Source organism: Protomyctophum parallelum (genome assembly GCF_964188405.1).
Source record: "Protomyctophum parallelum genome assembly, chromosome: 14".
Taxonomy (NCBI): Eukaryota; Metazoa; Chordata; class Actinopteri; order Myctophiformes; family Myctophidae; genus Protomyctophum; species Protomyctophum parallelum.
The window spans coordinates 37,161,263-37,187,071 of NC_139709.1; the positions used below are offsets into that span (position 1 = coordinate 37,161,263).

At 45.5% G+C, this 25,809-nt stretch overlaps 1 protein-coding gene across 4 annotated transcripts in view; it reads right to left on the reverse strand.

Annotated features, from left to right (window-relative positions):
* The window catches only part of rasal2 (RAS protein activator like 2), a 103,937-nt gene extending 78,454 nt beyond the window's left edge, over window positions 1–25,483 (reverse strand). For all 4 annotated transcript variants that reach the window (XM_083782908.1, XM_083782906.1, XM_083782907.1 and 1 more), the window contains exon 1: window positions 24,556–25,483. In XM_083782908.1, coding sequence (XP_083639034.1) covers window positions 24,556–24,697 — 142 coding nt within the window. In that variant the 5' untranslated portion in view covers window positions 24,698–25,483. The remainder of the gene's footprint in view (window positions 1–24,555) is intronic.
* Between the last annotated feature and the right edge of the window lie 326 nt (window positions 25,484–25,809).

Consider the following 25,809-nt stretch of genomic DNA (forward strand, 5'->3'; position numbering starts at 1 on the left):
CTAACCTGGCTTTAACCTGTTTACTGTTCCACCTTTTACCTAACCTGGCTTTCTGTTTACTGTTCCACCTTTTACCTAACCTGGCTTTCTGCCGCACAATTATGCAGAACGTGCACGGCTGCACGTTGTTATTAAAATAAAAAGTATTACTATTAAACACTTCCTGCTAATCTATGAGGCCGTTTTGAGCAGCGCTTCAGACAAAACAACTACAATTAGCTCTGCGTGTGTGTGTGTGTGTGTGTGTGTGTGTGTGTGTGTGTGTGTGTGTGTGTGTGTGTGTGTGTGTGTGTGTTTGTTGGCTGCAGGCCACTGCTAACTTCCACTGGCTGACAGGGAAGTACGCATGCAATTATCGCAATAAACGCACACGCACGCACAAACACAGACAGACAGACACACACACACACACACACACAATCTACAAGCTCACAACGTGTCATGCCCTTATACATGCTCTATTATTGGTTCATGAGTCATGACATCGACAAGCAACTAAAGTCTAAATCAGACATAACTCCAACCTTGAGCCCTAAATCTAACCCTAACTCGTAGATTTCTTCACGCGCTGGGAGCTGTGTGACTAATAAATTATCAATGTGTCAGTGAATGTTTCACACGAAACCATTCATTTGGTGATGAAAAATAACCCTTGTTTCAATTATTAATTCAACTGGCTTTATTACCATGCAATATTGGCATTGGGTGTGGAATCACACACACTGAAACTGTTTCATTCATTTGTTGTTAATGAAACAACATTTGTTAATTAATGCAGGCTTCATGCACAAGTGTTTGTGTGTGTGTGTTGGCTGCAGGCCACTGCTAACTTCCACTGGCTGACAGGGTGCTTGTGACGGTTAAGTGTCTTTTTGTATGTAAATAGAGTGTATATATGAATGGACACAGCAGCAGGCAGCCCCACAGACCAGCCTCATTAACCTTTGGCTGTGCAGACACACACACACACACGCACACGCACACGCACACACCACACACGCGCATTCTCCCTTCATGCCTGCCTGGGAAAATCTGCTCTCCCTCTAGACATCTGCTCAGTGCAGGACAGGTCTTACAAAGGCGTGTGTGTGTGTGTGTGTGTGTGTGTGTGTGTGTGTGTGTGTGTGTGTGTGTGTGACTAACTTGTGAGGGTAAAATGTCCAGTAGAATTTTAGAAATAGGCACTGTGAGAAGTTTTCCTGTTCCTCATGGGATAAAATGTTATTTTATGGTTAAACATGGTCTTTAGAGTTTACTTTAAAGTAAGGGTCAGCTGTATTCAGTTATAGGGGTATCTCCATCACTTAAACCACTGTTGTATGTCATGATCACATCCACAGTGTGTGTGTGTGTGTGTGTGTGTGTGTGTGTGTGTGTGTGTGTGTGTGTGTGTGTGTGTGTGTGTGTGTGTGTGTGTGTGTGTGTGTGTGTGTGTGTGTGTGTGTGTGTGTGTGTGAATTCAAACTGAGTATAGTCCCTCTTAACACAACACTACAAGCAACAAAACGAAATTAGTGTTGCCATGTCCATTGATAATAAGCGACTTTGGGCCTGTTTTTCTGTAAAGTTGCTTGTAAACATTGGTAGTTTCGGGTTGGGGGGGGGGTTGTTTCTAAAGTGTAGTTGCTTATTTGTGCTTGCTTCCTAATGTTGTTTAAACAACATTAAACTCACTCTGTCGCTCCATTTTCCACTCATTTATGCTTATACCCTCTAATAAAACCAAGGCCTTATTTCCATTGTGAACCTATTCACATACAAACACTAACACACAAGTCAATAACACAACGGTAAAGAGGTGAATGTTATGGGGCCTAGCATAAACCCCTGGGGGACTCCGGTCACCTATATATATATATATATATATATAGATTTAAGTTGGTTAAATTAAGTTGGTTAATTTTCAGCACATTTAGTGGTGTTACTGTGTTTTGAATGGTTGGTTGCCAATCAAATGAGTCTTCCTATTCCAGTCCAGTTGGGGCCGGTTGGGGAAAAGTGTCTTGCTCAGGGACACTTGGCCACATAGGACTGAGGGTCAAACCTTCCGTTTCCCAGCCAGCCTCTCCAGCCACTCAGCTATGATGACTGCTCCTAAAATATGATGTTTAATCATCAGACAGACGTCCGGAAGATGTGACACAACCATGACTCATCTGTTACCATGTGACATCTGAGAACTTGATGAGCTAATGTATGTACACACACACACACACACACACACACACACACACACACACACACACACACACGATTATACAGTAGCGAGCTCCTATAAGAGCAGTCAGGACATCAGATTAAATGTTTCTTAGAACTTAACATACAAACTACTAAATGTGATTTAGTCTTAACCTCAGTGTGTTACAGTACCGTATTATATAAGGCAGTGGTTTTGTGCTATTTCTATGTGTTTGATGTGTTCCTTTCTTTTTGCCCATGTTATTTTTGCCAGCTGCTTGAAAAGCAAGCTGGGCTTATAACCTCGTTATTAATTCACTCTGCCTTACTTTAAATGTCTTAAAGTGCAACAGTCATGAGGACCTACAACAATTTAACCTCACGTTCACGTTTAATTGTAATAGAATTTGATTTATTGATTGATTAAAAAGTCAGGTCATATCTATTAGAATTTCTTCATGTTGATTTGTTGATAATTATATAAGAACATAAACTGCTTCTCGACTCTCAAAGATTACGTAAGTTCAAGTTGGCTATTGGTTCCAAGTATCCAGCCCTAATTGATTGAATGAATGATTGATTCAAAAGTCTGTTCCAAGTAAATAAACAAACACGGCTACCTTGTTGAACTGTGTCATTACCCTCTTGAACACTAGTCCCTATTGTGGGGAGAACACATGGTGAAACTAACCCATCTACAAGCTCTGATCTACTGCACAAGCTCACAACGTGTCGCAATGCAACAACCCAATAAAATAGTGATTTTAGTGCTTTTTTTGTTTTTGTTAAAATAGGATTTAATTGATGAATTTATGTTTTATTAAGAGCCCAGCGTCAGTTGGAACCATTAAATCAGTATGGCCAGTGATTTGCAGCTTCAGAGCCCATTTCAAGGTGACAAAAACTCCAACGTATTTGTGCCCGGGAGGATCGCCGACTACCCGAGGCATGGTTACTTCTAACGCGACTACCGACGGGACCGCGATGGGCCGTCAAAAACACAATCTTTGGTTAGAAGTGGAATCATTGATTTAGAATAGATTCAGAGTTATCCGCGCTTTTTGATTTTTAATCCCATCCAATAAAATGGAGGGGGAATACTTTGGATGACCGCCCAACCGGAATGTTGCCCAATACACACTCCTGGTGCGCTCTGTTATCAAACGAGTAATGTTCCGTCTTTTGATTAATCTCCGTCCTGGGCATAATGGAGTAGATGTATGAAGTATTATAAAATGGAAATACTCAAGTAAAGTAAACGTACTCAAGTACAGTACTAGAGTAAATAAATATAGTTACTTTCCCCCACTGGGTGTAAATAAAGAACGGATAAAAAAGGAGAGCGTCTGTCTGCTCATGGACACTGATGATGTCATCAACGTCAGACACATCACACGATTATTACACACAGCATCCGTATTGTGGGGAACCCAAAAAAATAGATATCTAATGTTTAGTGAAAACAGAGAAGACATAGTCATAGAGCCCTGAGGAACTCCACTCAACAGGGTACAGGGTTTTAAGTGCTAATATTACCAGATGCACGGTCAGGATCAGGCGGCTCCGCCCACACACTGAGACGCGGGGATAGGCCACACCTCCGGGGGTGCCACGACGACAGTGTGTTGGAGATGAATGGCCCGCCACCCAGTGGGTCGTGTTGGTCTAACCCCACCTCCTCGTTGGCCGCCAATGGCTCCGACAGCGAGCGCAGGAAGGGCACGGGCCGGACCGGGCTCCTCGACTGCTCCCCCGGAGAGGAGGGAGGAGAGAGTGTGCACTTGGAGGCGGAGGTGGTGAACCTCCTCGGCAGGCTGCGCGGCCTCTCCTGAAAGGCCTCTGGGGCTTCCATAGCGCCGCTTCGCTGACCTTTGCCCTTGGGCGGCGAGGGGGCAGAGGAGTGTGGTGGCAGCACGCCAGTACCAGATGTCCTCCATCGGTCCAATGGTTGCGACGGCCTCTGCACAACCCGGGGCGCCACCGGCAGAGACGCAGATGTGCACCACCGGTAGCCGTCCCACGCCGGCGGTGGCGACGGAGCAGCAGCAGCGCCCTGGGAGGAGGAGCGGAACGCCAGGCAGTGATTGGTGTCGCGGCGACAGCGGCACCAGGCACCATGCTCGCCGGGTCGAGGCGTACGGCCGGCGGGCTCAGTGACAGGTCCGCCGCGGCACGTGGAACTGTCCCCCGGAGTTCTCCTCTGACAGCTCATGTTTGTGACTCTTGTCACGCAGCTTATTCCCCCCCCCCCCCCCCCCCCACGCGAGGATGGATTAGGTCCACGCGTAGTGATCGTGGCTTTAACGTGTGGGGTGATCCTCGATAGCTGGGCGGTTAGGGTGCGTAAAACCACATGAGACCCCGGGTTCGATTCCTCCTGGCTGGCCGGAGCATTTGCTGAATGTCTACTCTCTCCACTGTCACCGTCAATAAAAGCTAAAAGAAAAAAAGAAAGAAATGCACCCCAAAATATGCTAAATGTAAAGTCACTGCGGACAGGACTTGGCGTGTGCCGTCCATGCTTGAGACCGCTCTTCAGCTCATAATGTGGAAGAAAAATGTCACAAAAGTAATTTCCGTCCAAAGAAAAAGGGTTAAAGAAAATAATCTACAGATAGCAAATTCACGTTTAATCCTTGGTTTATTTGGCTAATAAAGAAGGACCAGAATTAAGAAGCTTCCAGTTTTCCATTTGGTAAGAGTTGTGTTGTATCATAGAGCCATGATGTTTGTGTGAGCAGTGAGCCACACGTAGATAGACATCAGCGTCTGCTGATGGCCTGTCTTCCTGAACAGGAAGTAGAGCGGCGAATGAAAACGCCAGTTTTCATTCGACGTCGCCCAATGAGCCCAAAAAAAGTGAAGTGAAACCAACTGTCCACGTGGTGTGTGTGTGTGTGTGTGTGTGTGTGTGTGTGTGTGTGTGTGTGTGTGTGTGTGTGTGTGTGTGTGTGTTGCTTTTATTAAAAAACACACTGTCATTAAACTCAAGTCTACTGGAAGATCTGCAGTCCTTTGTGTATTTGTCATTGACTGTATATTTGCATATCTGTCGGGTGGAAACCTCATACATCAAAACTATGTTATGTTACAGGATTAAAATTAAAAACTAGCAAAGTAGCAGATCTACAAGCTCAAAACATGTCTGTAGTGTGGTTAAGTAGGGCATTCATTTAGGAAAAAACACAAAAAGTTAAAATATGGAGATGAGAGACAGCCACGACATACAGTGAAATGTGATGCCACCTGGCAGTAGCTAGGTACAACCGCTGAACACCATCGAGGAAGGCCGCCATGGTCATACTTTCCTCCCAACGGGGCACCCACTGCCAGTCGGCAGTGTTGCCAACTCCCGTGGGAGAAATAAGCCAACCCAGCTCCAAAAACAAGCCAAATCTGGCGAGAGAAATAAGCCAAATCTAAAAATGTAATAAAAAAATGAAAAAGCCCAAAACAAGCCAAATTTGGCACACCAAATCTCTCATCAAAAAACAAGACATTATTTGGCCATATATTCCTAATGAAAGAACATAAGATCCATATAGTATTATAATGTTGGTATGTAGGTCTATAAAAATGTGTTATTTGTTAAAACATTATACACATACTGTATTATACACATACTGTATTTATTTTAGAGACACCAGACCAGTTATGTTGCTCAATGTGGTACAAACTCTTCCCCAATGTGGAAGGAACTATAGTATAACGGTGTGCAACACAAGATTTTGTGACAGAAGCAGGATGTTCACTGAAAGTCTGAAACACAGCCAGCCTAAGGCATCGGTTCTCAAAGTGGGGTCCGATGCCCGGACCCAAGGGTCCTTGAGGGGGTTCCAGGTGGTCCCCAGCCCCAAGGGTCCTTGAGGGGGTTCCAGGGGGTCCCACTCCCCAGCAGAAGTGCGGCAGTTAACATAGCAGCAAAATAATTTTAACCACTTCATCCATTTATATGTTTGCTATTCAAAAATTGCCATGGTCTATATATTGTATTCAATTGATCACATGATGTGCACAGGGCAACTACTGTTGGATACATTTGATACAAGCTACTGCACCTCTGTACCACCTCTGTACTACCTCTGTACTGCACAGCTCATGAATAATATTCATGGAGGCTGATTCAACACCCCTCCACCTCACAGGCCAGGCCTCAGCGTTCAGACGGGAAGTGGGTGTGACGTGCCTTTGTTTAGGGGGGGTGGGGGGTCATTACAGCCTTTTAGCATTGCTTGCATGATTTGTTCAGGTACCGGTTGAACTTTTGTTATTAAAGTAATCAATCAATCAATCAGTGTGATTAGATGATGTGATCTGTACATTAAACCTGCAGCGTGTGATTGGATGAGGTGAGGGAGATTGCTGTCGTTTTAACCACTTTGACGTCACATTGATAAGAACCAGTATGCACGTGCAGGCCGGCACCACATGAACCCAGCCGCTCCAAAGTGCTCACTGCACTCGCATGTAAAAATGCACGATCAAACAAAGATGCTGTTTTTCTCCCAGTGTGAAGGAAGAATGCTTTAAGGGTTTCTTTGTATTGGGATCTCTCACCCTTGAAATATGTAATCCTTGGTTGCGGTTCTGTGTAAACACTAATAGCAATTCAAAGCAGTCATCAAAACCACACCTACAGTCGCTGTCATAAGATCGGAGGGAGTGCTCTGTGATCACGGGAGCAGAGCTGCTTGTGAAGCTGCAGCCCATCAAGCCTAATTTATGCTGTCCCGCAAAGGTGGTGCTCGTGCTGCGCAGAGAATGGCCCGAGAATAGCAGACCTCTAAGCTGTTCTCAGCGTGCAACAAGTTACAACGCTGCACGATAAAGTATATGTCTCGCTAGGGTGCGCCTCACTAGCCAACACACAAGATGAGGTTGAATAAATTGAAACCAGCGCTCCCCAAAACAAGAGGTTTGGGAGATCTGTTGTACGCAAATAATTGGTCTATATACCAGTGACTTTTCTGTTTTCTGCTATTGTGGGGAAAGCTTTCTCTGAAAATAACCGATCGACAAGCTCACTGCGGGCTTGTCCATTGGCTGGGCTGTAAGTGTTTGGTTACACACAGGCATTCCGAAGCCCGCTATTCCAACACACTGGAATTCCGACACACTCATTACTAACCCTGTCCCTAAACTTAACGCTAACTGCACCACTCATTACTAACGCTGTCCCTAACCTTAACCCTAACTGCACCACTCATTACTAACCCTGTCCCTAACCTTAACCCTAACTGCACCACTCATTACTAAACCTGTCCCTAACCTTAACCCTAACTGCACCACTCATTACTAACGCTGTCCCTAACCCTAACTGCACCACTCATTACTAAACCTGTCCCTAACCTTAACCCTAACTGCACCGCTCATTACTAACGCTGTCCCTAACCTTAACCCTAACTGCACCACTCATTACTAAACCTGTCCCTAACCTTAACCCTAACTGCACCGCTCATTACTAACCCTGTCCCTAAACTTAACCCTAACTGCACCACTCATTACTAAACCTGTCCCTAACCTTAACCCTAACTGCACCACTTATTACTAAACCTGTCCCTAACCTTAACCCTAACTGCACCACTCATTACTAAACCTGTCCCTAACCTTAACCCTAACTGCACCACTCATTACTAACCCTGTCCCTAACCTTAACCCTAACTGCACCGCTCATTACTAACCCTGTCCCTAAACTTAACCCTAACTGCACCACTCATTACTAAACCTGTCCCTAACCTTAACCCTAACTGCACCACTCATTACTAACGCTGTCCCTAACCCTAACTGCACCACTCATTACTAAACCTGTCCCTAACCTTAACCCTAACTGCACCGCTCATTACTAAACCTGTCCATAACCTTAACCCTAACTGCACCGCTCATTACTAAACCTGTCCCTAACCTTAACCCTAACTGCACCGCTCATTACTAACCCTGTCCCTAAACTTAACCCTAACTGCACCGCTCATTACCAACCCTGTCCCTGACCTTAACCCTAACTGCACCGCTCATTACTAACCCTGTCCCTAAACTTAACCCTAACTGCACCGCTCATTACCAACCCTGTCCCTGACCTTAACCCTAACTGCACCGCTCATTACTAACCCTGTCCCTAAACTTAACCCTAACTGCACCGCTCATTACTAACCCTGTCCCTAAACTTAACCCTAACTGCACCGCTCATTACTAACCCAATCTTGCTTTGAAAATGTAAACGTATGTCTTCTCATGCCAATAAAGCCCCTTTGAATTGAATTGGGAGGGGGGGGGGGGGGGGCAGCGAGAGAGAGACAGATGGATGGATAGATAGACAGACAGAGAGACAGACAGACATAGAGGCCATTTCCTGGGACGGTCTTCCTGTTGACAAGGTATTTACATCACAAATTAGGAGGGCTATGGGGAAGTGGTGGGAAGGGGCTGGAGGAGGGAGGGGAGGAGGTAGGGGAGGACGAGGGGAGGGGGTGGAGGAGGTAGGGGAGGACGAGGGGAGGGGGTGGAGGAGGGAGGGGGTGGAGGAGGGAGGGGAGGACGAGGGGAGGGGCTGGAGGGAGGGGAGGACGAGGGGAGGGGCTGGAGGAGGTAGGGGAGGAGGTAGGGGAGGACGAGGGGAGGGGGTGGAGGAGGTAGGGGAGGACGAGGGGAGGGGGTGGAGGAGGGAGGGGGTGGAGGAGGGAGGGGAGGACGAGGGGAGGGGCTGGAGGGAGGGGAGGACGAGGGGAGGGGCTGGAGGAGGTAGGGGAGGACGAGGGGAGGGGGTGGAGGAGGGAGCGGGTGGAGGAGGGAGGGGAGGACGAGGGGAGGGGCTGGAGGAGGGAGGGGAGGACGAGTGGAGGGGGTGGAGGGAGGGGGGGACGAGGGGAGGGGTGGAGGAGGGAGGGGAGGACGAGGGGAGGGGGTGGAGGAGGGAGGGGGTGGAGGAGGGAGGGGAGGACGAGGGGAGGGGCTGGAGGAGGGAGGGGAGGACGAGTGGAGGGGGTGGAGGGAGGGGGGGACGAGGGGAGGGGTGGAGGAGGGAGGGGAGGACGAGGGGAGGGGGTGGAGGAGGGAGGGGAGGACGAGTGGAGGGGGTGGAGGAGATGCGGCAGAAGACGAGGGGAGAAGACGAATACTGACAGTTGTATGTTAAAGTTGTTGACCCTGTGACCCCACCCACACATCTACATACACCCCTATGACCCTGTACCGATAACACAAAGAGACCGCACACGCACACACACACACACACACCTCAGCCTTCACAATGTGAACTCAGGTCAGGTCAATGTGGGACACAGACAGACAGGAAGCTGAATGTTTGTCATCTGGACCAGCCTCTGGGTAGCCTTCCTACCCTGATGGATGCCAAAAACACACAAACACTGTTGCCTTTCTTTAGTTTAATGTGTCCGTCAGGACTCTTTGTAAATCAGTAGAAATCATATTATCAGCTACTGTTGTTGCGATGTTGTGAGTGTTTACAGACAACACACGTGCGCATGCACGCGCACAGAGCATTCAACTGCATTTGCATTGAGCCGATGCGACAGACAGACAGACAGACAGACAGACAGACAGACAGACAGACAGACAGACAGACAGACAGACAGACAGACAGACAGACAGACAGACAGACAGACACAGACAAACAGACAGACAGACAGAAGGTGTTAACAGCACACATTAGCAGAGCATTCCTGGAGGAAAACACATCAGACCTCCTGAGACACTAAATGTTGTTATGATCCATTATCACTGTGTGTGTACACATGTGTCTGTGTGTGCGTGCGTGCGTGCGTGCGTGCGTGTTACATAAACTAATACCAGGTCATTCAACCGTCTGTCTACATGAGACCATTAACATGATTGTAAAATGACATCCTAAAAAACCCACAGTGAATTAATGTCACAAGTTGTTTGAACCCAAAACAGACATATTGAAATTTCGCTACAGTTCTGTTACATAAACCTCTGAAACTTCTTATTTTGAAGGACCCCCGTTAACATTGATAGTAGACTAATACTATGAGAGCTATAGACCTGTAAGGGTCCATTTGGAACCCCACTCAAGGTACCCTGAGGGTCCCCGGACTGCAGCACTTTGCTAACCAGTGGTAAGCTCAAGCTGTTCCTGACTTGCCCCGGGTCACGGAGTAGGATGGTGCCTAGTGTCTACTCACTCACATACGCTACAGGGCTGAGACATGGACCCTCACAGCACAGCAATACGCTACAGGGCTGAGAAATGGACCCTCACAGCACAGCAATACGTTACAGGGCTGAGACATGGACCCTCACAGCACAGCATTACGCTACAGGGCTGAGAAATGGACCCTCACAGCACAGCAATACGTTACAGGGCTGAGACATGGACCCTCACAGCACAGCAATACGCTACAGGGCTGAGAAATGGACCCTCACAGCACAGCAATACGTTACAGGGCTGAGACATGGACCCTCACAGCACAGCAATACGCTACAGGGCTGAGAAATGGACCCTCACAGCACAGCAATACGCTACAGGGCTGAGAAATGGACCCTCACAGCACAGCAATACGTTACAGGGCTGAGACATGGACCCTCACAGCACAACAATACACTATGGGGCTGAGACATGGACCCTCAAGCACAACAGGAAAAGGCCCTGGATGGTGTCTACACAAGCATGTTACGACTGGCACTATAGGTGTCACTAGGCCTGTCGCAATTATTACATAATCGCCTAGTCGCAATTATTTTTGCATAATAATAGTTTCCATGTTGAAAAATGTCCATGCAGAGAATCTAAAATAGCAGAAATAGCTGGACTATATTTTGTGCATTTTTTGGAAGATTTATTTTTTTAATTATTAAATGTCAGTGATTTATTTGTATATTTAATTTTGATGTATTTGTATATGTGCAATTTGTGATTACAAAGCCTAAAAAGGCAGACAGAAATACAAATTGTAATGTTCCATTGTTCAATGAAAAAACACAATTCAATCGTTAATCACAATTTAAGATGACGATTGTCAGCTTAAATTTTCAGTGGTGACACATGTCACATGGACCACAACATAAATGTGGTCCTCTGCGGGGGCCTACCACGGGTCACAGACCAGGTCAGAGAGCATAGAAGGATGAGGCTGACAGGGCACTGCGTCAGGCACCTGGAACTGGTGGCTGTGGGAGCCAGCCCAGGGCCCAAGGGCAAAGCCAGGAAAGGCAAGAACAGAGTAGGAGGGAGTGGAGGGAAGTCCCGAGTTGATGTTGGCTAGACCAGTGGTATAGAGTTGAGACATTCAGTTTGACTCAGTTCTACAGATAGATATTGTGAAAATAGCAGATCTACATTCTACAAGCTCACAACGCCTCACGTTGCGAGGCATTGTGAGAGTGCAGATCACCTATTTAAATTTGTGTTGTCTCTTGTCTCAGTGCTGACCCCCAGGTTGAGAACCACTGGGCTAGACTGCACTCTTGCATCGCATCGCTTTTAGATTTAGAGATCTCTCTAGATTTGTTCTATGCAACCTCTGAATACCCGCTCTGCTCTTGCAGAATACTACAAAATGACCCCACTGCTTTGCACCTGCAAACTGTCATGTTTGACACGATAAACCAATTCTGATGCTGCCTAAAGGGCACCGGTCTGGTTTGCTAAATGTTCATCAATCAATCGGCTGATCAATTCATTTGATTTCACTCCTTAACGTGTGTTCCTATAATGTAGCGACAATAAAATGCATAATATCATGGCGCAGACGGCTATATGCTAGCGATGCATGATGCTAGGATTGCTAGGATTGCTAACAAGGAAAACGTCAGCACAATGCCTGAAATATCAGCCGTGTCCCCATGTGTGAGTGTGTGTGTGTGTGTGTGTGTGTGTGTGTGTGGGGGGGGGGGGACAGCTGTCTGGTCCCCTGTCACTGTTGCTGGGCCCCCCCTGGCTGTCACTGTCCCAGCCTGGAATTCCATTGACATGATGTGACAGTAATGTCCCCATGGAGGTGGGTCTGTGTGTGCCATAGAAGAGGTGAAGAAATAACAAGTCCCCAGGTACTTTGACACAGAGTGTGAAACGATAAAGAGTCTTCTCTAGGATAGTTTCTATGCCCCAATTAACCTTGTAACCCAGGGGTGTCCAAACTACGGCCCGTGATCCATTTTTTATTGGCCCGTATCACATTCTAAAAATATAATGGAATATGGCCCGCACATTGTATTTCTTAGTTTTTTTTTTTTTTTTTTTTTAAGATCTTTTTTTGCGGCTTACGCCTTTTTATTGATTTTTGAAGGGACAGACAGTAGGCTGACAGGAAACGGGAGAGAGATGGGGGATGACATGCAGTAAAGGCCGTGTCGGGTCCGGGAGACGAACCCGCGGCACACTGCGACTGGATTACCAGTCCGGTGCCCAGACCGTTACGCTATGGCCTGGAAGTATTTCTTAGTTTTAACACTAGGTGGAGCTACTGTCTTGAACAAGGCAGCTTCTCCACAAAACCAAAACCGATACCTAAGAAACTTTTTCCCACGAGTGATATAGATTGACAGGTTCCTTAGCCAATCAGATTTTGAGTTTGCCCTGATGGGCGTTTTCTACCAGGTACCAGGGCCAGCTAGCGGTCCTTCTGTGACGTTAACGTCTTGCTTCGATCCCATCTGCTGAAAATATTGTCCAATGAGAAAAAAAGTACTGGGTGTTTGAAACCTTCTGCGCGAGTTCCCATCTGTGGGTTGATTGAGCTCGCTAAATTAACAGATTTAACTCACAAACAAACACCAAAAATGACTGGACTAGGAGAACAAACTTTGGTGGTGGATTTACAGTCAAAGCCCTTTTCGAGAAGCAAGGACTTCAAGAAAAGCTTGCCATTGTAACGAAGGGTCGGCATGATATGATCAGCCATGGTAAGGATATTATTACATGCAATGCGATATGATGCAGCTTATTGATCGATTTATGGCCGGGTCCGTGTTGTAGAGAAAAACAAATTATACGTTAGTACCTGGGCGCTGGCTGTGCGCTATGGTTGTTGTGAACTTGTGGCTGGTGCCCAGTGCTGCTCACTGGCCGAGTCTAGTCTCAACCTCAGTGCGGCAGTGCCCACTTGGTTGTAACGTGTGCGCTGCGGATCTCTCTCTCTCTCTCTCTCTCCCCTCTCTGTGCGTGTGTGCTGTTTAGTCCCCCGGTGACAGGTTGACACTTGGCTGACAGGTTGGTTGACAGGCTGCATCTTATTATTATTGTTTGTTTGTGCACGCGCGTTTGTGCACGGGCGGCCGTTCCGCGACCGTCCCGGATGGTGATGTAGGCTGTTTTATTTCTGTAAGCATATTCAATTATCAAGCATAATTTACCTACATTTGATTGATTTTGCTAACTTTAATACACAACAGTTGAGGCGATATACCTCATCTCTAGTGAGTGGCCCAGCCCTTCCTATATTTTTCTGTATGTGGCCCTCAGTGAAAAAAGTTTGGGCACCCCTGTTGTAACCCATTCGCTCAGTCAGTTGAGTACTGCTTCTAAAAACACCTGAAAACTGATGTCAGTAGCATACGGTACCTTTTTTTTGTGTGTTTTATGCCTTTGAGAGATACATTTATAGTAATGTATATGCATATGCTCAGAAGTAGGGACCCTAAAAAAATGGGGCTGGATTGGGGGTACGTCCCTGCGACATACTAGCGTCATGTCCAGGGGGTGTACTTGTACATAAAGCTGCCTCACGCTAGAGAAACAGGAGATGGACTCCTGCCCTATGGGCCTCAGGGCTTGGCAAGGGGTACTTATATACATACGCACGATCGATTGATCAATCACTTTGATTATGTGTCGCTCTCAAGCCGATTATCCTGCTGCTATTGCCTTGAGAGTAGCTTAAAACAGATGCCAGCCAGTAGCCTACTACTACTTAACAACGACATCGTAAGGACTCAAATTGTTAACACCCTGGCCTATTCAGAATCAACAGCGATCGTTAACAAGCCATCAACACATTGTGAACAACTCGACCCCAGAACAAGACCCTGTGTCATAACCCCCCCTATACTCCCCTACCCCCTAGCGTTGTGGGTGTTCGCAATTTACAGAGCGCCAACACAACCTGCCCAGCACGGAAAAAACACAGTCAGTGGCCAAAGATAAAACGGTGCCTTTGTTCCAAATGTACAGATAATTCACCTGAACGGGTACAGGCTTTAGTTTAGACATAATATTGGTCCGACTGTTATTAGACCGATAACCTACCTCAAACACTAACCTAACCTTAACCACAAGCACGGAGCAGCGCATGTTCGACCGCATGTCCGAACATTGTTTCCGCATGTCGGTCCGACTCTGTTGGTGTCTAATCTGCGTGTGCATCCCCACCTGAACAAGTGTTACCTGAATATGCGCTGTTACCACTGTTATACTGCTTATACAATGTTGAATAATGGATAAATATTGAATGGGTTACTTACTTCACCCATACGTACATTCTCTAAATTCCACGCCCACATTTCTTTGTGCGCATTGAGCATAATGCAATGTTTTTTTTGTGCGCGCTTTGAGCACAGCTTTGTGCGCGGTTCAGTTGGCCAAGTCATAGACCATGATGTATGCAGAGTATGTGCCGTTTACACCTGAGCTGTGTGGCTGTGATACGTTACTGACTGTAAAGTCAGTAACGCCTACTGGCCAATCACACATCCATAATAACGCGGCACACGCCCTTACAGCAATGTACATGGACAGCGGACACGCCGGACATGTTATTCATGGAGAAACAACAACAACACAACCTGCCCAGCACAGAAGAAACACGCTCAGTGCCTGGCCAAAGATAAGTCACTGGCTGCGGTGCCTTCGTTCAAACTGTATGGTTTGTGTGTGTGTGTCTCACTCATATCACACTGCCACATAGACGTGTGACGTTAGGCGCACAAGCTTCTAGTATGATTACAATACCGGTGGTTCTCAAACGATGCAATTTCAAGAACCACCATAGCTCAGGGTCCATTTGGTTCCATTTGTACGCTAAGGTGGTCCTTGAAATTGCAACGTTTAGGAACAATAAGGGTCCATTTGGTACGATTTGTACAATCTCAGAGTTACAGACCCGTCATATTTGACAGGGGGTCCTTGAACCTCCCTTTGAGAACCACTACAATTATATGTAGGCGATACCGTATGTATGATTGAATTTGTGTTTATCAAAAATGTTTAATGAAGGCCAAAAATATACAGACTTCTTTTAAATATAGAAATTGGACTCTAAGGAAAAAAAAAAAAAAAAAAAAAAAGGGATTCCAAGTTCCAAACCTTGGCTATGACTTTGTTTTCAGCCCCGCTGTTAGTTCCGCCGACAGCTGAGAGCCACTTCAACAGAACATCTTGTCATTCCACCCTGCCACTCTCTGCTCCTTTTTCCCATGCAGCCCCCGGGGCAGAGCCCGCTGGAGGAGGAGGAAACAAGGGTCACACACACACACACACACACACACAGGCCCACACACACACGCACGCAAACACGCATAGGCTAAATATAACCCCCTGCCATAAAAGGACCAATAAATCACAGGCCGAGTAGCAGCAGGGGACCCAAGGAAGGGACTGTGTGAGAGGGAGAGGAGAGGAGAGGAGAGGTCCTGAAGAATTCCACTGGAAAACACTCCCAAAACATCTCGGCCGAGATGAGCCACCAACAGAAAACACTTCCTGTCGGGCCGACCCGCCGACATAACACTTCCTGTGCAGTCTACGGGGCTCCGGCCGGTGTCGCCGAGTTTGGGAAGCGTTTGTTCCACTCAGGAGCCAGGTCCAGTGGTCACTGGTCAGCCACTTGCAGCCGGCCCCACTGGTGCGCCTAACTAGGTGCACAAACGCTGTCGCTGTCGCCTGTCGGGCATCTCCACAGTCTACCTTTTTGTGGGTTTTTTCCTAAATGAACGCCATTACTTGATCACACATGTGTCACAAAAAAGCATCAAAAGTAGAAGATCTGCAACCTCGGAACGCGGTGCGAAGCGATGCGTTTCGTAGATCTGCTACTTTTGCTGTTTTTGAATTAGAATCCTTAAAAGTAGGGCTGCATGATATGGACAAAATTTCATCTCTTTGTATTTATGGCAAATATTGTGATATGGATACGATATACAATATTACCGTTAAAATGTCATATTCTATATTTTAAGTGTTGAAACATTGAAAACTACAATTATTCTAAAAACTGCATAATAACAAGTCAATATCACTCACGATATATCGATATATTGACGATGTCATATCGTGTTACTGTTGCCTTTTTGCTATACTGATATCGTGCATGTTCATACCTCGATAACGATATATTGTGCAGCCTTACTGAAAAGTAACCGTTTTGGACGTATGAGGGTTCCACATGGCATATGATTATGCACATTAGATGCACCAGGTCCGTCTAATATGTGTGTGCAATATTTTATTAATACATATTACACACAACTTGGCTAGTGTGGACATTGTTTCACCACACAACAGTCCTTGGCCTGAGACATCAGGGACAATTTGGACATGTCAGGACAGGATTCCATGTGATGCTGTCTCACACATGTGCATGAAGAGAACATTGTTATTGGCATTAAAATGCAACAATAAAAATGTCAACGTGGATAAATACAAAGAAGCCAAAACTCGTTTGACTGTGGTCGACTCCATAAAAACACTGCACAGAAAAAGACAAAAACAATACGAGAGGGGGCCCAGGGGTCCAAAGAACGTATTAACATAACATGACATTGACATGGCTCTGGTTACCAGGTGCCACAATGTGTGGCACGTCCCATGTGGCACGCAGCACCTGCATAGCGACGCAGTGCTAATAACACAATGGACTGACATTCAATGCATTCCATGTGATACCGCTTCAATGCACTGGCATGGGCTGTCCTCCTGCGACACACACACTCTTCCCTATCCCTTTGCTTTCACTCAACATCCATCCTGTCTATTCTCACGGAATACTACAAAATGATGAAGTGTGCAGAAAAACTAGATTTCCAGCCTCGTCTTTAGACCTGTAAACGTGTGATGGTACATCACAGGTGGGAATAAACCGATTCTGTTTAGTTTGCTAAATGGTCAATTGATTGATCAATCATTTGATTAACGTTTTACCCCCAATATGCATATGCACGCACACGCACACGTGCACGCGCACACACATGTATTACTAGAGGACATAAACATTGTACGATGATGGTGATTTTATGAATCCATTTTTACAATATTTTGACATTTTTATCCCCAAGGCTTATGCCTAAACCCGGAAAAGATTTTTGAGGTGCAGCACCTCAGTATATAATAAATCAGGCTCTAATACCTATTTCTCTTAGCCCTAAATCTAACCTGTCCTTTATCTAATCCCACACCCAATCTGTAAACTTAACTCACCAAATCAGTTTTCACCGTAATTTATCTTGGAATTGTCCTCGCGAATTATTCACAAATTCAAATAAGCTTGTGAACATTTGGCCATCAAAAGTATAGTAATACAAGTACACACACAAGTACACAACACACACACACACGCACGCACACACCTTCCTGAAATAGCCGGGAGCTTATTTTGGCCTGGCGGTGCAGGTTGGGTTCTTTGTTTGGTTTCAGGGAGGATATCCTGTCCCTGTCCCCAAGCCCTGGCTGTCCTGATTACCACACTATCTGACTGACACACACACACACACACACACACACACACACACACACACAGTGGGGAGGGGGAGGGGGGGGTGAGGTAGGACCCCAAATCAGGAACTTTCCATTTCCTACCACCACGCGCATGCACGCACGCACGCACGTACGTACGCACGCACAGCAGCCTTCCCATTGTCCACAGACACACCAACAAACTAATCTAATCCCGGCCTAAACTCTGTCCCAGACATAGGTTTTAATCTGTAATATTCTACATTATATTAGGCTTTAATCTCTAAACTCCATGTCATCTAATTAATCACTTTAAATTACAATATCAACAGCGGTTTCCTCACATCAATAATCGAACTGAACGGTCAGCATTGATCACAAGGGAGATTTAAATTACTGATCACATGATTTATAGATTCATTTATATACGCCATTGCGCAACGCCGCCACAATAAAAAGAGTGCATGATGTTGTTTATACGAGTTTCACGTTCAAAGCCAAGACTCCAATCATCCATAACATACACATTGCATAACATACAGGATGTGATGTGATGTCTCTCTCTCTCTCTCTCTCTCTCTCTCTTACAGTGTTACAGAGGTAACAGGCAGACAGACAGACAGACAGACAGACAGGCTCACGTCCTTCAGGAACAGACGTGTGAATGAGCTCACATGCTCGATAAGAAGAAGATAAGAAGTGTGCACGTGCATGCGTGCGTGCGTGCGTGCGTCTGTGTACGCATGTGCGTGTGTGCATATGATGCCTCTCTGAACTGGTCGGGTCCCAGCATTCTAAACAGTGTGAAACAGAGACTCAAGGTCCACAGAGACAACAGGACTTTATGCGTTGAAGATGAAACGATAAAACGAACAAGGACACACCACCTGACACCTTTACCTACTGTACCACATCCACCGAACAGCCCTAGAGAGTGGTACAGAGGCTGCGGCGGCCCAGTGCGTCGTAGGGGAGGTTAGCTATCCCGCCCCTCCAGGTAAGATACGAGAAGTGGTGCGTGGCGTACAATAAGGACAATACCACCACCCCAGCCGCAAGCGGTTCGCGCCACTACTGCGACCACGACCAGGCAAGATCTATCTACCTTTGTATCGAGGGCAAGACCACCAGGTTTAAGAGCAGCTTCCACCCGGCTACCAGTTGAACAGGGATCTCCGGGTCACCGCTTGTCACCAGGCCGCTCTTGGACTTTACTCTTCCTCGTGGATCTACCATGCTTACCAACCATGTGTTGTACAAGTTACATCTTGTGGACTGACAATGCACAGATACTCTTTGCAACTAAATTAAGACCTGATGCCGATTTTAATGTCTACCAAATTCTAACAATTTTCGCAACCCTTTTCATGCCAAGATTATATGTGCAGTATTTCGCCGCGCCCCCCAATCTGAAAATGTCCAGGGAAGAAAGAATTTGCGCTAACATTGGTCACTTTAAAAGAATATATATGAGACAAAAAGGGACTCCTGCACATCCAAAAAGAACCGTAGGAGGTGCAAGTCTAGTTAGCAGGCATATATATATATATATATATATATATATATATATATATTCAAAGAAAGCAGAAATCTCTTATCTCCAAAAAATATTATATTATTATTAGTATTTTTTCATAAATGAATGCCCTACTTGATCATACTACTACAGCATCACACAAAAGTAGCAGATCTGCAAGCTCAAAACCTAGCACGTACTACGTAGCGACACATTTTGAGCTATGTGATTGATTATTCGTGTGTCAATTAATCGTCAACTTAAATGTGCAATCGTGACAGCCCTTACTGTCAGCCGTGTCAGGTGATAGAAAAGGCGAGGAGGACAGCAGCCTGTTTCCTCAGACATGTGCTAATGTCCAGTAACAGTGAGCACATGACTCCCCTACAGCCACATTCCCACTCCTTACTTCTGCCTCGGTATCTCTGAACATACTGGCATCCGTCTTTCCTCCTATCCATCCATCTAGGGATGGGACAATAACACTCATTATGTATCACAATAAAGAAATTTCACAAATAATATTGTGGAGATTTGCATTTATCGTGAAATTGTCCTTTGTCATACACTGACTGGACCTGAGTTGGCTCTGACAGATTTCAGAGCGGTGCAGTACTGCAGCCGGCGGCCGCTCCTATGCACAGCTGTGTGTGTCTGTCTGTCTGTCCATTTGAGCACGGAATGTGCTCATATGATTGGACATCATGTTGGGTTGACATCATCAGACGTTGTTGAGTCAAAACTCAGAGTCCACTATATGACAGAGCATGACACGGTACATCTCCCAGAGTGCACCAGCAAGATGGCTGCTCGTTAACCTGAGCTGGAACACCTGAAAAGGCTGGTGGGAGCATTCTCACAAACAAATTATATTAATTAAATTATTATTAGACAAGCAAGTCCTACTCATGGGTTCCAAGTCCAAGAAGGCCAATGGTCGGTGATGTTTGTTTTTAGTCATTATGTTTGCAATACTGCTTATGTGTTAAGATCTGATCTAATGTGTTTAGTATACTGCTAGTTTGGATTGGGAAGGAAGTCACATTGCAGAATTGCCTTCATTTGTGTTTGAAAGAATTTAAAATACTTCTAAATTGATTAACTATGTTTAAAGTTTAAAACGCCAGTTGAAAAAGAGCTGATCTACAAGTTTGAACGGGAGATTGATAATCTCCGCCAAATTAGTGCTATTAAAACTGATCGCATCACTCTACAGCCTAGAGGTGCTTGCTGACGATGGGCACATTTTATTAATGGATTAAATAGGTGTTAACACAAGTGCGTGAGCCATTCTAAGAGTTTTAGTCATGTGACTCATGTCTTGATTGTCGCGATAATATCGTTCTACAAATGTAAACAGTTATGTAATAACTGTTTTCGGCCACAATAATCATCGTGACATGAAATGTTCATATCGCCCCATTCCTATCACGGTAGGACAGCCGAGAGGGAGACAGTGTGTTGTTGAGCAAGACACTGACTGAACCCCTCAGGTTGGTGCCTTGCAGGGTTTCCTGTGCGGTCGGTGTCTGTGTGAACGCATGCATGTGATGCACATTGCAAAGTGCCTTGATAAAGACACTATATAAATGCACTGTTTATTGATTTATTTACAGACGGTAGGTAGTACAGCCGAGGGTGCACTTAGAAGAGCACAGCATTTTCAGGCAGACCAGTTTGGGTGTTTGGTTCCGCACCAGAGTCTGAATGCGTGTTCTGTTCTGTACTCTCCAAAGGAAACGGAGTAAACACAAAATGGTTGGATTAACAGAGCAAACAGGGCAGGTATGAAGGGAACACACAACTATGTCTGGACTGGAGATTTATTTACTAGTACAGTATAAACTATAATTACAGTTATCTAACTGTGTCTAACAGCATGCGTGCGGTAATGTAACAGTGACATTACATAGGGCGATGCAACTATCCCTGTACACACACACACACCTTTCCTACTGTCCGTCTTTCCTACACTGACTTCCTCTCAGCTGTCCTAGTGTCTGTCTCTCCTACACTTTCTCTCAGCTCTCCTAGTAGTTCGAATTTAAACCAACAGCAGCAATATATTTTCTTCTCCCTCTCAGGACTAAAACGGTCCTCTCCATTGTCTTTTAAGGGCAGACCAGCCTTTAATTAGCAGGGATTTGGCGTGTCATTAATCAATGGATGACATGGGAAGTCTCCCTTTCCGATGCAGGCTGCTAATCCAGATTAATTTCATGGATGATGACGGTCCCAACCACGGGCATGCACTCATGCCAAGGGGAAGGGGGAGGCGTATAAATCCATTATAATAAGCTTATGGCAGACACATTTTGCATCCTGTCAACACTTTCTGTGGAATCAAAGCCACCACAAACACCACAATAATCTGCGCTGCGATCCTAAATGCTAATCTCTACGATGGAAAGTGTGTGAGATTGACAGCCCGGATGGGAGTCATTATTTATCGCAGCAATTATGGTGGTGGTTCAATTACTAGTTGCTCAAAGGCACTTTGACACAACGCATAGACACACAGACTGGTAAAAAAACAAAACTGTGTGTGTGTGTGTGTGTGTGTGTGTGTGTGTGTGTGTGTGTGTGTGTGTGTGTGTGTGTGTGTGTGTGTGTGTGATAATTTGGAAGTGACAAATTACTAATCTAAATCTCCATTTACTTATGGCCTGGCCTACAGTATACATAGCTCTGACGAGATGTCTTTTGAGCTGGAGAGACAGGGACTCCTGTTACTGAAAAAACACTATATAGCAGCAACGAACACTATCACAACATAGAGCTATATTCACACTTATGTTAACAAAATATTATTTACACCAACACACCCTGCAATTTAGGCATTTAGCAGATGCTTTCATCCAGAGTGACTCAGTGTGTTCATCGAACTAGTTGACAATAAACAGGTAGAATAAATAATCATACAAAAATAGAAGACTAGTGCCTCAGCATACCATCACTAGCATTAAGAGAGAGAGAGAGAGAGAGAGAGAGAGAGAGAGAGAGAGAGAGAGAGAGAGAGAGAGAGAGAGAATCAGTTTTTCAGAAAACGCTATATAGGACAGTGGTTTATAGTGGTTCTCAGATGGGGGGTCCGTGACCAAATACATATCATTTTGGTGGTCTGCTGCAGTGGCAGAAAAGAGTTTGAGAACAGGTTCATTCGTAGAACGAATAGTGTCATTTTGAGTATCCAACATCTATCGCGATGAATGGAACGGTACAATAACGTTTCCAGCCATGGTGAGACCACATGTGGTTATCTGCCCTGATTTAGAAGTAATTTGTAGAATCGTCCCTCAGGTCTTAATGGGTTAATCCTCCAAAGAAAAAAGTGGCAAGGAGGGGTACAGCGAGGGCGAAGTTCTACACCTGCGAGACAATTTGTTGCAGCGCTATGAAGGAGAGAGATTGAAACAAGAGGTGGACAGATAGACAGACAGCTGTCCTGTTGTTTAACAGATGGACAATGCCATCCTTCAAAGTCTCGGACAACAAGACCTTCTCTTCAGACCCAAGGCCACCTAAATGTGTTATAACACGTGTTGTAACTGCGTTACGACAGTCTGCTGACTGCGAGGTTCGTTCTTTCTTCATGCTTTGATGGGCGCAGCTGATGAGAGAGCTCAGGACAATATACACAACTGACAGCATACAACACACACACACACACACACCTCCCGTTTGCTGCGAGGAAAACACTTAATATGCCGCCAGTGTCGGGGGCGGAATGTCCAAAAAACTGCTCTTGTGTAGTTATTATAGTCCCAGGCACTTGAATGTTAATACTCCTTTTTGGGGGGTGGATTAGAGCAAAATAAAATCTCTTTTATTTTATCTCTTGTATGACCAAGTCCTAATATGAGATCTGTGAAACAGTGTGAAAGGAGCCTCCCTCCACACTAGCGCCGTTTCCTAAACAATGTTTTAGTAATATTGTTCCTGCTGTTCTACATACTGCTAACCAGGTGAAGAAATCCCAGATTGAGGATTTATTTAACCTTTGCTTTTACAGTATGTGAAATATCCAATAATTCAAGACTATTGAGATTGCATAGAAGATGCTTCTGAACATATTGCTAGTTTGTTTGACCACTTCAAATGCTACTAATCTTAAAATAATAAATGCTTCCATAGAAGAATCCAAATGACTGGCGAGTGGCAAACTTTAATCCATGTGCCTATCATAATGATAATAGGCCACATTTTTATTAACATTTAAGTATAATGGGTAATTTATGGCATAAACGCAAAGTTTATCATCGTCAGTACACTAGAATAACACACCACCACCGTCACAACGTGGTCCCACCAGCTCCGCTGGGGTTTCATATTACAGTAAACAACAACAGGTTACAGTAAATGATGGTGAGTCGATTGCACACCGCCTGTGAGCTAATGGAGAGAAACATGCGTGTGTGTGTGTGTGTGTGTGTGTGTGTGTGTGTGTGTGTGTGTGTGTGTGTGTGTGTGTGTGTGTGTGTGTGCGTGTGTGAACTCCCCTCTTGACCACACATAGCCCTGGAACATGACTGCCATGATGATTATAGTCATGAACCATGGCTAGACCACACACAAATAAAAAGCTCAAGTTCCACACAAGTTAATCTGCTATTGTCTATATTCTGAAATGACCCTGCCTGCCTGTCACAAGTGCTTGCTTGTATGTACAAATGTCCAGACAGCACCAATGCAACTGCCATTGGGATAAGGGTTGCATGCAGGCAAGTAGCATGCAACGGTTGTGTTGCGACTATAGGTGTCTGGCCTTAGTGTTGACCATGTATAAAGGGTTCATCATTTTACATGAGCAAATCTTAAATACATGATCAACACAATCAATAGTTACACATAATCCTTCATACATAATTCATGCCTAATCAATAGTTGTACAAAATCGATAGTTATACATGACACGTTATGCATAATTTATGAAGTGTTGTGTAGACTTTAAAATATCCTAAGTATAAGATTTTAAGTGATCGAACTTTATTAATGCTATATTAACTAATGTTGCTGGGGGGGGGGGGGGGGGGGGGGTCCCTCAAGGACCACTGACTGGGGTACAGTGGGGTGCCCGGGCGGACGGTCGGGTCCCACTTTGAGAACCACTGTTTTAATTTATTCTTTCTAAAAGTGTTGATTTATATTACAGAAAGCAGTTATTTTATAGACGTATTTTAAATCATTCTTTACAACACAGAAACGTATTTTAATTTCCTACCGTGCACTCGTATCCAGCCTTGCTGCTGACACACCGACTCCTCCAGCAGCCTGTCCACCATGGAGCTGATGCTCCCGGGGAGAGAGTCCCTGGTCCCCCCGGGGAAAGAGTCACCGTTCCCGGCCACGCACTCCGTCTCCATGCCGCCGCTGGCTGCTGCAGCCTGGTGGTGGTTGTTCTGCTGGCCGTGGAGGAGCCACCGGCCCAGGCCGGCTCTAGTGCAGGCTGGGACGGGCCTGGTGGTCCACGGTGACACCAGACGGCCCCCAGCACCTGGTTCTGTCGGCTTAGACCTGCTTTCGATGAAGTCCAGTGTTCTTGGTTGTAGGTTCTTGTTGTTGGGGGGGCTACTTGCTACTTGTGGCTAACGCCTCCTGTGTGTACTGTAGAGACAGAACACTAAACTAGTATTATTAGACCCTGGAAGCAGAAGTAGTACTTTAAAACAAGGTTCAACGTCTCTCTGGCGTTGTAAATGTGAGTTGTTAATGTTATTGTGGAGTTGTTTCGCTGGTATCTGCTGTTCTTTCGGCACTTTGTCGGCTAACGCGTCCTTTGAGAGTGAATACTAGAAGAACCTTAAAACACCACAACCAGCACACCGGACCCCGTGTCCGTAGTATTATTATAATAATGGTGTTGTTAATGTTATTATGAAGTTATTTCGCCGGGTATGTCCGCAGTTCTTCGTTGTAGAGGTTTAGGTATAAATAAGGTAGGTTGTGTTAGGTTTCTTTCCTTCTTTCTTTTCCTGGGTTTGTTTAATTTAAAATCCTTTCGTGGGGGGTTTTCAGTTCCTTCGGTTCCAACCGTCGCTTCATTGTTGTTTAGGTTATTGTTAATTAATTTAATTAAAGAATGTTCCTTAATTGTTCATTCGGGTTGTTTCCCACGCTGCCTGCCCCACGGACGCCGCGTCCCCGTTTCAGTTCAGTTTCACTGAGTGAGTGAGGAGTCAGGACACACACACACAGACACAGACGCACACACGCACACACCCACACACACGCGTACACGCACACACTACCAGCCAGGCGCGCCCCCGACGCCCCCCTCCCTCCTCATCCTGCTGAAGACACGCGGGGACGCGCATTGGTGGAATATTTTTACAAGTAAATCATCATATAAGAATGTTTCTTATTATTATTAATATATACAAAAATACTTTACTGTGTAGTTGACAGTTGTTATAATAATTATAATAGTTTATATCTAGCTTTCGTCAGAAACTATTTTTTCAGTGACGTTTTTCCT